Genomic DNA, 14395 nt, shown 5'->3' on the forward strand with positions numbered 1-14395 from the left:
ATTTTAATGTAGTTATTAAGTTTAAAATTGTATTGTATTGTTTTATCACTGTTTACTGCTTTGAATCTCTTTCAGAGAAAACCAAGCAGTATATTATTATTATTATTATTATTATTATTATTATTATTATTATTATTACTACTACTACTACTACTACTACTTTGCAGATCTGTAGCCATACTTCTGGGTAGCAGTGGAACTCCACCCTCTGGCAGTTTTGCGGCTCCACAGATTTATTTTTATTATTTATTATTTTTATTTTAGTAGCCGCAACTGTTCAATTGCAGTGAAGAAAAAATAAAATAAGATAAATGACAGTGAAAAGAATGGGGAAGAGGGCCAATCCTACCTCTGATGTAATTTCTGTACTGGCAGAAGATTATCACACAAATAAGTTTCAGCTCTGTGGTCCAATGAGGGACTATTGACAGGTTTTGTTATGGGGAGGTGATAGACCAGCAATGAATAACTGCGTGATGGCCCCTATGCCTGTTTGTCAACTCCAAGTAGTAACATCCATAGTCAAGAAGGGATTTAACAGTAGCTTTGTGCTTAAAAGAGCTTAAATCATTTTCAGTTGATGCACTGCTGTAATCCATTTTAGTTTTTCACTCTTTTTATACAGAAACAACCTGCCTCTATAGGTCACCAAGGCTCTTGTTGTGTGTGTACATGCATGTTTTCATGTAGCTTCCCTGAATAGTAAGTAACACAGTATTCCTTTAATAGATTTTTCAAGAACCAAAGAGAGCTAACCAAGTGGAGCAGGTGCTGGCTGAGTATGCCAAGTGCATCAAGGTGAGGGACGGAGGGAGGAATGGCAGGCTGCAAAGTCCTGGGGAAGGGCTTGTCCTCAGAACTGAGTACAGTATTTGTTCTATTACTTCTCCTTCAGCCTGTTGAATGTTTTTCTTTCCCTACCACAGCGTTGCAACCAAACAGGGGGGCCCATGACAGGTGCACTGCTGTTTTCAGTAGTTGGTGGGAAGATGAGTGAAGGAATCAATTTCTCTGATGATCTGGGAAGGTAAATAACTAGCTTGTGAACAACAGGTGTGGGCTGTGTATATGTGTGTGTTTATCTATTATGTCATCACTGCTTAACTTCCCCCTCTTTCCTCAGGTGTGTGATCATGGTGGGCATGCCCTATCCCAACATCAAGTCTCCAGAACTTCAAGAGAAAATCGCATACCTTAATAAGACAATGGTATATAGCCCCCACATTGCTTCTAAGCTAAGTCTGTTTGTTAAGCAGTATTCTGCAAAAACAGTACAAGAATGTGCTTGCCTCAAGCATCTCTCCCTTTACAGTTGTGGTCTGCTGTGCTGTTAGCAAAGAACAGAAGCTGAGGAAAATTCTCCCAGTCTCACTGCCAGCATGGCCTGTCATAATTCTGGCTGGGGGGTTCTGGGAGCTGTGATTGAAACTGTGACTTATTATTTTTCTCTTGTTACAATCACATTAATTATAAGATCCAATGGGTTGGATCCAGTTTTTTTGTGCATGGGCTGTAAAAGTGTACTTCTCTGCCTCTTTTTTCTCTGCACAACAGCCTCCAGCAGCTTGAAAATGCTAACAGAGAGGCTTGAGCTGAGCTGTGCTATGCAGAGGGAAATGGAAATCTGGAGAAAATGCCCGAGACTTAGGAAAAGACTTATAATTGAAATATGACCCACCACTGAAAGCAGATCTTGAAAGCCTTTGCTTTCCAGCCTTTGCTATTCTTGAGAGAGACTAGAATAATGGAATTTTAACTGCTACTTTACCAATTTAGTGATTTACAATAGTGACACATAGCATCAAGTGGAAGAACTTGGGATTTGCTTATGAAACATGGGATTCCTTCGGTTGACTTAACAGAAAATTAATTATGACTAAGTTGGGGTGAAACCATGCATATTTCATTTTGCTTGAGTGATTCATGGCTACTTGATGCTTCAATATCATCTATTCATGATGCATGTGTGAACTTTCCCGTAAAACTACAAATGGAGCCAGGGGCAGTTTGTTGCATCCGGAAAATATTATACTGTTGTTTCCCCGTAAAAAGATTTATTTTTGGAAAGCGGCAGTAAAGAAAGAAGGGAAGCATCTGTCCCAAGTTTTAAAGTGGTGACGTTTGTTTCTGTAGTATTTTCTGCTGTTTGTGCTGTACCTAAACACTGCTGATGTTGTAGGCTTTACATGGCATTTTTCTGTTCATTGGCTTTGAAAAGCAATTTATCTTCGCCTCTGCCCTCAAGCAGTTTGTCCTTGCCCTAGGCATCCTAACGGTGTCTGTCATATTTCATTAGGGCAATGTGGTTTCCTTAGGAGCCCATCCTCTTAATCTCTCTTCAACCCCAGCTCCAACTAGGATTGGTAATGTACCTTGACTAGAATACCCGGCCAACTTCTGCTTCTGTTCAACTCTCTTATACTTTGAACTTGTCTATGAGGTATTAGTTCTTGTGACTGGTTAGGTAACTGTGCTGCTTGGATATTCTCTGGTTTATTACTGGTAGAAGATGGAACAAGGAAGTTGGAAATAAAGACAGGAACTGACAGGTTAAGTAGCTCATTCACCTTCTGCTGTCTTGGTTTCCCCTCTCCAGCCCAAAGCAGCAGGCCAGGCCCCAGGCAGGATGCTCATTGACAACTTGTGCATGAAAGCAGTCAACCAGTCAATAGGTAAGGCTACTGGCAGCGGAGGGGTTGAGCTTCCCCCAAAATGGCACTTCGATTTCCTAGCTGGGGAAACTCCTTTGGAACTAATGGCTAAAAGCCATGGTCAGCGCTAGAAGTTTATTTGATGCACATGGCCTAAATTCAAATAGGCTAAGGGAGAGGGCTTCTCAGAGCATTAACACATCACCCCAAGCTGGCAAATAGGCACTTGGGTAGCTCTCCCTGGGTAACTGGTCATGGGAGAAACTTGGTAGACCTGTGTGGAATCACCAGCAAGCATTATTGTGGTCCAATAAAATGTTTCTGAAGATTTACATGCAAGGTTGCTTTTGCAACTAAAGGGTGAAGGATCAAGAAGAAAATTCGTTATATGCAAAAATTCCTAGGTCCTATCCGGGTCTATTGCAAAGATTCAGAGCTTGGAAGGCTGTGTGTTTGTATAAACTAAGAACATGGCTAGAATAGTTAAAATTGGTTAGAACAGATAACCCTAGGCTCCTAAGTGATCATTGGAGTTGTAAGGCAAAAGCTCTGTGCTAGGTGGATACTCTGACCTCCTGTGAAAAAGCTTCCCCTCTTAATATTGAACAATGAATATAAAACTTCTATATTACAAAACATAAACTATCTTACTTCGTTGCACAAGATAATGATCCGTCTTGAAGGACAAAGACATTGGGTGGCTAAACTGAAACCTGTAGTATGAGCCATTGTTTCATTCATATAGCTCAGATCTGTGTGTATACAATTCCCATTCTTCAAAGGAAACCTAGGATTACTGTTGCAGGGCAGGTGTAATGGTTGTGAGCAGTGCTACGTGATCACTCTGTCTTTGCCTTATCTTCCAGGGAGAGCCATTCGACATCAAAAGGACTTTGCTAGTATTGTGCTCTTAGATCACAGGTATTCACGCCCAGCTATTTTCAACAAGCTGCCCCAGTGGATTAAAAGCCAAACTCAGGTCAAGGCTGGTTTTGGGCCAGCATTTGCAGCACTAAGAAAGGTGAGCCCTAAACCAGATTCTGCTAGGTTACAGGTGGATTATATGGAATGATTGAAGCCTAAAGAACATGGGAATTGATAAACCACATAGGTTGGGAATATTTTTTCTGGGTTGTATTACGCCCCATATTAACTTTGGTTTTGTGTCTTGTACTTTGTCTTACAGTTCCATTGGGAGAAAAAATCAAATGGCGAAGCTGTATCTTCTTGATGGTAACGGATTTAGATTACCACGTGGTTTATTGTTGATAATGTGTACATATTTTTCCATTCTAATAATTACAATTTTTTTTCACATCTTTTGTTCACAGAGCATTTTTTCCATTTACAATGAGCAGAGGTGGGGAGGCTGTGGCTCTCCAGATGTTGTTGGATTGTTAGCCCTAGCATAGCTTTTGCTTTTTGCACCATTTGTAGTCTAAGTCTCTCTTTCAATCCTGAATGTGTCTTGTTTGAAAGTCCAAGGGAGACATTTACCTTCAGGATCAGAACAGGTCATTGCAGATTATTCCAGAAGGGGTTTAGGCCTCCCCCCTCCCCAACTGTAAAGGCCTCCACATTATTAACCTTTTCTCTTTCAAACAGCTTTGTAAGCAAGAAGAACCCATTAAATGTGGCCAGCTAAAACATGCAAGGGAAAAAATGAGTACAACTCATGATTTGCCAAAAGGACACTCATTGAGGGTCTGTGTAGCATTTGAACACCAGGCCTGGCTGCTAAGAAGTGTAATAAATCCTTTTACCAAAGGGATGCTTAGCTTCAGCTTATTTATCTGAACTTTAAGCAAAAATTCCTCTTGACAGAAGAACAAGCCAGGTCTATGGTTGTATTTCATCCAGATGAGCTTCCTGCCAGGATGGAGGTAAGGGGCTAAAACCTTTGAGGCACTATTTTGATTTTTCCAGCCTCCCAAAAGTTTAAGTGGCCACAATGTTATGCAACAACTTGTACACAAGCAAAGATGCCACACTACAAAATATTTTCCAGGAGTGATCAAAATGATATATATGCATGACTCTAATACACATTTTTGAAGAGCTCTATGCACATGACCAAGATTCTTAGCCCAGACAAGTTTCCTGAGATGTACCCAAAACTGCATTTGACATTTGGGTTTGCAGATCAAGTGTGTGCTGCCTTAATATAATGAAGCAGCTAGGGATCCTTACAGCTAATGCCTCAAGCAAAAAGCATCTTCTACATTTGTAGAACAGATAATTGAGAGACAGAGTCTTCCTTTATATGACAAACGTGTCCCACGTTTGTCATATAAAGGGCAGGTGAGATAAATGAAAATCCAGGTGGGTTACTGTACTGGCAAACGACATGCCTGGGGTGCCACTTTTCAAATTGGCCAGGGGCTTGCATGCAACCTGTTATGTGGGGTTTTTAAAAGTTTTACAAATCAAATGCTCTAAAATTTGGTAACCTATGTGTAGACCAGATTAAATATTAGTAATTAAAATTAAATATTGAATTTATTAATGTTTTTCTTCCACTCAGAAGCTAGAGTCCTGTTTGTGCACCATGCCAATGAAGGCAGGAGAAAAAAAATCTACCAAGAAAAAAACTTTCCTAGCAGCTGCGAAGGAAATCAGGCATTTGACAGCCAAGCTACTTGGAGTAGGCAGATTCAAACTGGTATCCTATTAGTGACATACATAGGTTTAATTTGTACTATACATGCAACATAACATTTTTTAGACAAGCACAATCGTCATTGCTAATTGATAGTAGCATCATCGGACTTCCAAATGTGGAACCTTTGCACATGTGTAGCGCATTGAGATGCACAGAGTTGCATGTAAATGAGCATTGCCTCTGCTTTGCTTTTGTGCACTGCAATTGTTAGCCATGTGTGCTTACCATTGATCCATATATGGTGTGCTATATTTGCATTCATTATAGGGGCTGCTTAACTTAAATCCATCAGCACTACGATGATGAGCCACAGTTGGCCTTCTCTTGCCTCTTCCATTTGTTTCTGGAGAAAATGCAATGATTGACATAATGCCCCAAAAGGATGTTAGCTGTTATTAATATAATACCCCCTTACTCATTATTGTTTAAGGTGTATACAAATGAATCTTAATAGCTGTGTGCCTTCCAGTCATTTCTAATATATGGTGACCCTATTGTGATGTTTTCTTGGCAGAATTGGTTCAGAAGAGGTTTGTCCTTACCTTCTTCTGAGACGGAGAGTGCGTAACTAGCCCAAAGTCTTGCAGTGGGTTTCCACAGTTGAGCAGGAATTGAACCTTCAAATGTACTTAAATTTTAATGGGCTATTATAATATTAAACTAAAGGCACCTAGGGGTTTCTTGCTAAACTGAGGTGGCTAGTAACAATATGGTTTTTAAAAAAGGAGAGAAGCTAAAAAGGGTTGGAACGTGATATATAGCACTTTTCCTGACTTTGCAGACGTCACCTTCAGTTAACTCCTGCTTTCCCTTAATGAGCTAAAGCTGGCTGAAGTAGGTGGTTCCTGAGAAAATCGTCTAAGCTATAGGCCTAGTTTCCCCCCTTAGGAGAATTTGACACACACAACACCTCAGAAGTTTACATTTATTAAGAGGTACTTTTAATTAGTCAGCTACTCACATGTGCAAGGCAAATAGTTTTACTTGCTGAGCTAGTTCTACATGGAAAGGAAATAGGGGAGTTAAGTGATGTAAGTGTCTCTCCCAATCTTACTTGCCTGTCTGTACCTGGAACTCAGGTCTCTCCCTTCCAAATCTCTATCCTAGCAAAACAGTCCCAGGATGAGTCCTACTGCAGGAGGCAAGGACTGCCTCCATGAATTGTGAGTGTCACATCATACTTGACCAGGGGCTTTTCACCCAAGAAGAGAATTGGCTTTGATCGTCAGTGAGCACCAGCTGCCCAGCAGCAGATTTGGCAGCATATACAAGGAGGAGATAATTCACACTGGAAGACTGGTGGGCAGCAGAGGAGGCAAATTGAATAGTAATAATATCCACTAATGAGCATACATTGCAGGAGTGGGAAACAAGCCAGAATGGAAAGAAAGAGACTGCACAAGATGGTCTCTGTGTTACATGAGGGTTCCCTCTTTCTGAGATGCCTCTTTTTCAGTCCAGTGGCTGCCACATGTTGGCAACGCTGAAGCAGTTCTCTGCCAAAGGAAGGCAGCCGTCTAGGACTCCCAGTCATCTTCATTGTCTTCGCCAGCTGGCTGCTGCGGGGGAGGCAGAGGCGGGATAGTGTCCGATATGCGGCCAAAGGCACCAGCGGGCAAGTTAGGAGCATTGCTGTCCCCTCCAGCTGCAGGCCCTTTGCCAGAGATGCCTGTGAAATAGCAGGAGCAAGCACCTTGTTAATGCAAAGCAAGAGCCATCCTCCCCCTCAAGATATGTAATGCAGAAGCCTGCATGGCTGAAATCTAGGGGCTTTGGATCGAGATCCCATTAGCCTTGGAAAGCAGGAAAGTGCTTGTTTGCTAAGGCAATCAGCATTTGGGAAGGAACAAATGCAATGAAGTGCACATTTACCCTCAAAGTTAAATATCAAAATGAAATGGCAGATGTCAGAGAAATTGTTGTGCTCAAACACTGTTTTTAAAAAGCAGGTAAACTTATAAGTTCAAAAATATTTGGAGCCCAGGGGTCAGAAGATGAAACCTTATTTTTAATACATTGAGCCCAATAAAAACATTGGCTTTTATAGAGTTCTGAGCCAAGCTCAGTAAAGACATAAGGCAGGGTTAGGCAACTTCAGAATCTCCACGTTCCTTCAAAACTCATCAACATGCCATATCAGTAAAATAAGTAACAATAATGATAATATAATAAAACCAAAGCTAGAAATAACTGGAAATCTACATCAAAATAGACTTCTTTCTGATGTTGGGTAGAGATTGGGGGCCTGGCCCTGTTCTATTAGAAAACTATATAGGCCTAAGATGCCTCTATGATTGGGAAAATACTTTTAAATATATTGTTGCACAAAAAAGAAGAAAAGAAAAGATAGATTATGTGTGGGTGTCTTTTGGAAGCTTAACATTTTATTTGAAGGCCACATGCAGCCCACCAGCAACACTGAAGAGAGAGAAGAGGGCTTCTGGGATCTTTAGAGGGCACTATAATCAGGCCAGAATGAAACCCTACAACAAAGCAATTTCACCCCATTACTTGGCTGTGACCCAGCAAAACTGGTGTCTTCAGTCCCTTGTGCAAAGGCCAAGGACTTGTCCACCCTTTGCTCCATCACCAAGGAAATAAGATCAACCCTTCCCTTGTTCCACTATCCAAACATTCTCCCATTGTTACAATACGTTCCACAGTAAGTCTCAAAATAGTTGGAGTTTACCTTTGCGTCTGAGGACCAATTTGTTGAAGAGATCTGACATAAGGTCCCCACCTTGCCCTGTGCTGACTGGAAGAAAGACAAAACCAAACCACAAACATCCAATCAGAAATGGAAGACACAAAAAGCTCAGAATATTAAGGGGCAGGCTTTGGCGCAGCTGGCTAGTAACCAGCTGCAATAAATCACTACTGACTGAGAGGTCATGAGTTCAAAGCCCGGGTTGGGTTAAGCCCCCGACCATTAAATAGCTCGGTTTGCTGTTTACCTAAGCAGTCCGAAAGACAGTTGCATCTGTCAAGTAGAAATTTAGATATGCTTTATGCAGGAGGCTAATTTAATTAATTTACAACACCATAAAACTGCCAGCAACTTGTGGAAAGGAATGAGGAAGTACAGTACTTGGTGTCACTAGTGGATGATGAAGCAACAGCTCCCCCTGTGACCGGAATCGAGCATACCCTCATGAAGCTGGAAATGTTAAAAAAATTACCTCTGTGTGTCTATACTGTATGTTGTTTGTCTGATGGAATTGAATGTTTGCCATATATATGTTTATTGTAATCCACCCTGAGTCCCCTTCGGGGTGGCAGAAGTATTATTTATTTATTTACAGTATTTATATTCCGCCCTTCTCACCCCGAAGGGGACTCGGGGCAGATTACAATGAACATACATATAGCAAACATTCAATGCCATCAGATGCAGCCTCCAGTGGCCTAGGGGATAAAAGCCTTGTGACTTGAAGATTGGGTTGGTGACCTGAAGGCTCTGCCAGGTTCGAATCCCACCCGGGGAGAGCGCTGATGAGCTCCCTCTATCAGCTCCAGCTCCATGCGGGGATATGAGAAGCCTCCCACAAGGATGGCAAAACATCTGGGTGTCCCCTGGGCAACATCCTTGCAGAGGGCCAATTCTCTCCAGAAGCAATTCCGGTTGCTCCTGACACGAAAAAAAAAAATGCCATCAGACAAACAACATCTGAGGGAAAGATAGTAATGCAGAGATTGGAAACACATAGTCCTCCATATACTGTCAAACAACATTCCTGACCACAGGCCATGCTGATCTCATTAGGGCTGATGAGAATGGAGAGTCTAAGAAAAGCTGAAGAGCAGTTTTTTTCAGTTCCGCATTAATGCTTTCCTGCAGCCATAGGTTAAATGTGGTGTTTGCTTAGTATATTCAGGAACTAGTGAGGAACAGAGCTTGTCCCAATTCAAGGTACAGACCATCACTTGTAAAGCCCTAAACGGTTTGGGACCCACCTACCTTCGTGACCGTATCTCCTATCATAAACCTGCCCGATCCCTTCGATCGTCAGGGGAGGCTCTCCTGTCACCACTGCCAATATCTCAGGCCCGCCTTGTGGGAACAAGGGAGAGGGCCTTCTCTGCTGTGGCCCCCCGATTGTGGAACTCACTGCCCGGTGAGATTAGGCAAGCCCCCACACTAGCAGCCTTTAAGAAAGACCTGAAAACATGGCTCTTCTGTTGTGCCTTTGGAGAGTAATCACTACATACATCCCTTTTGCTGCTCTCCTTCAATATTTGTCCTCCAGATCGCACCGCCACTTTATGACCCTGTCCTCTGTGGTTTTTACTCCTACTTCCTTTCTCACCTCGAGTTTTAATCTAGTGTTCATGTGGCCCGCCCTTGGTTTTATTGTTCTTTGATCTTGTTTAATGTAGTGTATATTTTCTTTTATTGTGTTGTTTAATGTGCTATGATTTGTTGTTCTATTATATTTTGTTATATTGTATTGTTCTGGGCATGGCCCCATGTAAGCCGCCCCGAGTCCCCGTTGGGGAGATGGTGGCGGGGTATAAATAAAGATTATTATTATTATTATTATTATTATTATTAGTACTCAGTTTACCCATTTGTTGTGTGTGTAGTGAGGATTTTAGGTATTGCCATATTCTGTGCTATCCAACACACCCAGTAGACAAATCAATCAGATCTACTTAGATGAAAAGTGAGTGGGAAGAACAGGAAATACCTTGTTCTTTTTCCTTTTGCTTTTTCTTTTCCATCTTCCGCTCCTTGACACTACGGAGCTTGGCCTTCCCAATGCCACCAGCCTGCCTGATGGACTCAAGCAGAGTGGCCCGGCCGTTTGATGGATTCACAACTTCTTTTGGTGCTCCCTGAAGAGCAGCTGCAGAGAGAGAAAGGGGGAGGCAGGGAGAAATGGGGTCTCAGAAGAATTCTGCAAGTTTTATCCACCAGTAATCCCATGTCTGGTGAATAAATATAGCAAAATTCCAAGAAGTTTGGCTGTTTTATGCCAGGAGCTTGGTTAAGGCTTGGTAAGCCTCACCGGTCATCTGAAGGGCTACAGCTGTCCACCTCTTACACGATTGTGATAAGGCTTGCAACATAAAGGGGCAATGCATAGTTTTCCAAGTGTTATTGGAGCTGCAACTCCCGTCAAGCACTGAATTATTAAGAGATACTGGGAATCACAGTTCCATTGCATCTGGAGAGCCACATCATTCCCATCCATGGGTTACAATTGGATGATGCACAAGGAGAATTCTGAACACTTGAAATCACTACAAAAATATTGGCTGTGACTTGAAGCTAAGCAGTCCCAACCTAGCTCTACCCTTCAGCAGCCATTGCAAGTGACAGGTCTGTTCTTCTGTTGATCTGGCCCAGCTGGCTGATTTCCAGTGCAACAGTCCTCTTCCTCTTCCAATTGGAAGTCACTTACAGGTGAGAATGAGTGAGTGGTACCCCAATCAACAGGAGAAGTGGCTGTTGCCTGGTATGTGAGGATTGGAGAACTTTAACTTTTTAGAACTACAGTAGAGTCTCACTTATCCAAGCCTCGCTTATCCAAGCCATTTTTGTCATCAATGTTTTCAATGTATCATGATATTTTGGTGTTAAATTCATAAATACAATAATTACTACATAACATTACTGCGTATTGAACTATTTTTTCTGTCAAATTTGTTGTATAACATGATGTTTTGGCGCTTAATTTGTAAAATCATAACCTAATTTGATGTTTAATAGGCTTTTCCTTAATCCCTCCTTGTTATCCAACATATTCGCTTATCCAAGCTTCTGCCGGCCCGTTTAGCTTGGATAAGTGAGACTCTACTGTATATTTAAGTCTCATTATGTTCCAATGATATATTACAAACTAAAACATGGGATACCATATAGTGCATTCTAACACAATACAACACAACCAGATACATTTGAAACTGCTACTTCCTCCCATCTCCCCACAAAGTGCACGCTACCATTTGACTCGCCATTCCAAAACTGAAAACACAAATTCAAGTAGTAATCTCTTCCTTGTTTATCCACACTGCTCATTAGTCTTGTAGATATATTTACAGAGTATTTTAATATTCAAAACTTCCAAGTATAATATCCTCTTTCTCAAAAATTCAATTTATGTACAGTTAAGGATTGGGAGACTTTTACTGGTTAAAATATTTGAAAAGGTGTCATAAGGAATAGGGAGTATTATTCATTTCTGCTACCCTGGAGACTAGCACTTGGAGCAATTAGTTCAAATTACAGGGAAAAAAGATTCCACCTGAACATTACGAAGAACTTCCTGACCACAGGAGTTGTTTAACAGTGGAACTCACTGCTTCAGACTGGTGCAGACTCCTTTGGAGGCTTTTAAACAGGCTGGATGGCTATCTGTTGGGAGTGCTTTGATTGTGCTTTTCCTGCATAGCAGGGGATTGGACTGGATGACTTGTGTGGTCTCTTCCAACTCAATGAATATATAATTCTACAATCTCTATGTGTTGCTTTACATTATTGTGTTGCTTGTTTTCTCAGCTGCAAACCATTGCACTTACCTGATGGCCCTGCACCGCTTGTCTCTTTGGTCTCTTGAGACTCGGGCAAGGCCAAAGGTGGAGGAGGAGGGGGTGGGGGGACACCAACTGGCATTTCAGGCAGTGGCGGTGGTGGAGGCGGCGGGGGAGGAGGTGGTGGAGGTGCTCCCTCATGAAGATCTGAAACACCAAGAGTGCTGATAATCACACGATTAAACATTTGAAAATACCAGTCTTTTCTACCTCTAGTCATTCATCTCTAGATGCTCTCTCTATTTTGCAAGTCTCACGCTAGGAAAACCACAGAATAATATATAACAATATGGGTTATGGAAAATAATGCAGCAGAGAGATGGAAATAGCCCTCCTTACTGTGCTGAGAGGTTGCGGTTAATTTATCAGCTGCCAACCAGATACATACCAGTGCTACCCTAAACGTCTTAAGGAACAAGAGTCACAAGCCACCCCTGAAATTACTATCTCCTATAAAGACCTATAAAAGATAATGAGAGATGACCAGGGTCTAACTCTTTAAACTGGTGGCACAGATTAGAGCCATCATTTCTTACTTAAAATGGATTAGCCTGGAAACTTGGCAGCCCCATTTATTCACTTGTCTCCAGGTGACATACACATAAGCTGGAAAGCATAAGACCCGATACAAACCCACTCCTTTTCTTGACACACTACAAGCCAGATTAACAAAGGCCTTAGTATGTTCTCCCAACAATACCCCAACTCACATCGAAGTTAGCATATTTTTGCATTCCTTTAACAAAGATTCTTTTTTTTACAATAGCATCCAGATTTGGAGCATGGGAAACAAATCAACCATGAATTCCTTGGCAGAAATGTGAATAGGTATGGCTATCCCATGCTCAAGTTTTCCTTCATGCTCCCCAGTTTATGTTCACATACATCTCTCCACTGCAGAGGCAAAACAGGAGGAAGAAATACCTTGCCGGAAACTTTCAGTAGGCTCAGTGTTGAAGGTGGGCAAATCTGGAATTGCAGTGCCAGGAGCAGAGGGTGCAATGCCAGGGCCCAGGTCAGCACTGTACATGAGATCTGCAGCGATACCAGGCAGGTCAGGCAGATAAGATGGCACATCGATCTCGGGCACCTGCCCTAGATCTGGCACATAGAAGTAATTTTCAGCCATCTGAAAAATCACAAAAACACTAATTGTCACTACAGACAGACATTCACTGCCTGGAAAGAAATAAAGCTCAGGGTGAGTCAAGTGAAACAAGATTTTCTCCACTGGATACAACATGGAAAAAGATATGTGGATAATGAAACTAGACTCCTTCTATTATCCAGACTTGGATCACTTTGGGAGACCTTAGTTCCCTGAATCTTCTACTCAGCAACCAACAATGTTCCAAATGCTGATGGTGACATGGCTAATCATAAAAAATATTGAGAATTCAAACATGAATGCTAAGGGTTGGGGATAGAGTTCACATCAAAAACTTGGTTTCAGAATATTCTGTGTGAGAGAGAATGAACAAATAGCAACTTCCAAGCTCTGTCCAAATCTGCAGAGATACACCATGGCTGCTATAAACAGTTAGTTTATGTACTGTTTTAATATATACAAACGCACACAGTAGGCCTAGATTCTTTGCAAGACCTTCTTGCTTGAAACTAATTAGTCATTGTTAAGGCATATAGCGGGCCCTGCAGAACAATGTAAGAAGGAGTGAAACATGTCCAATTTAGGAACTGCACCAACTGGACATGATGTTATTCTATTAACACCAAGGTTTTGCAATTAGATCTCATTAGAATTTTCTTTCTGATGAATTGTTATCAACTGATCAGGACTAATTGTCATCATGCTTTGGCTGGCGGTTCTTGGAACTCTTATTTAGGCAAAGTTCTGTTCAGTTGGTAGAAAAATTCTCCCTTCTGTTTTGGCTCTCAGCCACATCTTGGGATACTGCCAGGAAGATCTGGCCTTATATTTTCTTTTAAACTCAACTATACAATCACTTTTATTTCAACAATTTAAATCTATTCACCTTCCTTTCTACAGACAAGTACTTGTACTTGCAGGTATCAGTTTTTCATGTCCCAAAATAAATAAAGCCCAGGAACTGAAGTACATGAAAATGATGGATAGGATGCAATAAACAAATCATCCAACATGAGCTAAGGCTGAAATAAGGCAATCCTTGTAACTGTCTCCTGTGACCTGAGATGGAAAAAGTGATTTTGGGTGTCTACAATTCCTGGAGTCCCCCAGCCAGCATGGATGACAATTCAGGGATTTGTAGTCCATTAAGTATCCTTTCCCCACATCTGGGACCAAGAAAGATAGGAGCCATGGGTGCATCTCTCCTGTCTTCCCACTTTGCACATAAATGGCTCACCTGCTGATCCAGCTGCCCTCTCTTTGTGATAGAAAGTGGGGCATCAAAGAGCTTCTCTGTTTCAGTTGCTAGACCCACATGGGTCTTGGTTACGGCTCCAGCCAGAGGATCGAGGAATACATACTTCTTATATCTGCAAGAAGAATAGGATAGGGAGAAGAGAAAGGCTCATCAGTTGTTGCTGAACACACATAAGGAGCAAT

The 14395-nt window shown here is 41.7% G+C and overlaps 2 protein-coding genes across 10 annotated transcripts in view; one reads left to right on the top strand and one right to left on the bottom strand.

The window, feature by feature from the left end:
* The window catches only part of ddx11 (DEAD/H-box helicase 11), a 38652-nt gene extending 28799 nt beyond the window's left edge, over positions 1-9853 (top strand). For 2 of the 5 annotated variants that reach the window (XM_016993593.2, XM_062983102.1), the window contains 6 exons: positions 730-798; positions 927-1027; positions 1124-1208; positions 2597-2672; positions 3518-3672; positions 3838-9853. In XM_016993593.2, coding sequence (XP_016849082.1) covers positions 730-798; positions 927-1027; positions 1124-1208; positions 2597-2672; positions 3518-3672; positions 3838-3882 — 531 coding nt within the window. In that variant the 3' untranslated portion in view covers positions 3883-9853. Of the gene's footprint in view, positions 1-729; positions 799-926; positions 1028-1123; positions 1209-2596; positions 2673-3517; positions 3673-3837 lie in introns of those variants that run through there. The other 3 variants (XM_003220795.4, XR_010006898.1, XM_062983101.1) reach the window with 3 other exon arrangements.
* washc1 (WASH complex subunit 1) overlaps positions 6225-14395 on the bottom strand; it is a 67095-nt gene continuing 58924 nt past the window's right edge. For all 5 annotated transcript variants that reach the window (XM_008110429.3, XM_008110431.3, XM_008110432.3 and 2 more), the window contains 6 exons: positions 14193-14325; positions 12772-12976; positions 11836-11994; positions 10002-10160; positions 8003-8068; positions 6225-6982 (listed from right to left, as the gene is read on the bottom strand). In XM_008110429.3, coding sequence (XP_008108636.1) covers positions 6831-6982; positions 8003-8068; positions 10002-10160; positions 11836-11994; positions 12772-12976; positions 14193-14325 — 874 coding nt within the window. In that variant the 3' untranslated portion in view covers positions 6225-6830. The remainder of the gene's footprint in view (positions 6983-8002; positions 8069-10001; positions 10161-11835; positions 11995-12771; positions 12977-14192; positions 14326-14395) is intronic.

The sequence above is a fragment of the Anolis carolinensis genome, chromosome 5 (genome assembly GCF_035594765.1).
Source record: "Anolis carolinensis isolate JA03-04 chromosome 5, rAnoCar3.1.pri, whole genome shotgun sequence".
NCBI classification, from domain to species: domain Eukaryota; kingdom Metazoa; phylum Chordata; class Lepidosauria; order Squamata; family Dactyloidae; genus Anolis; species Anolis carolinensis.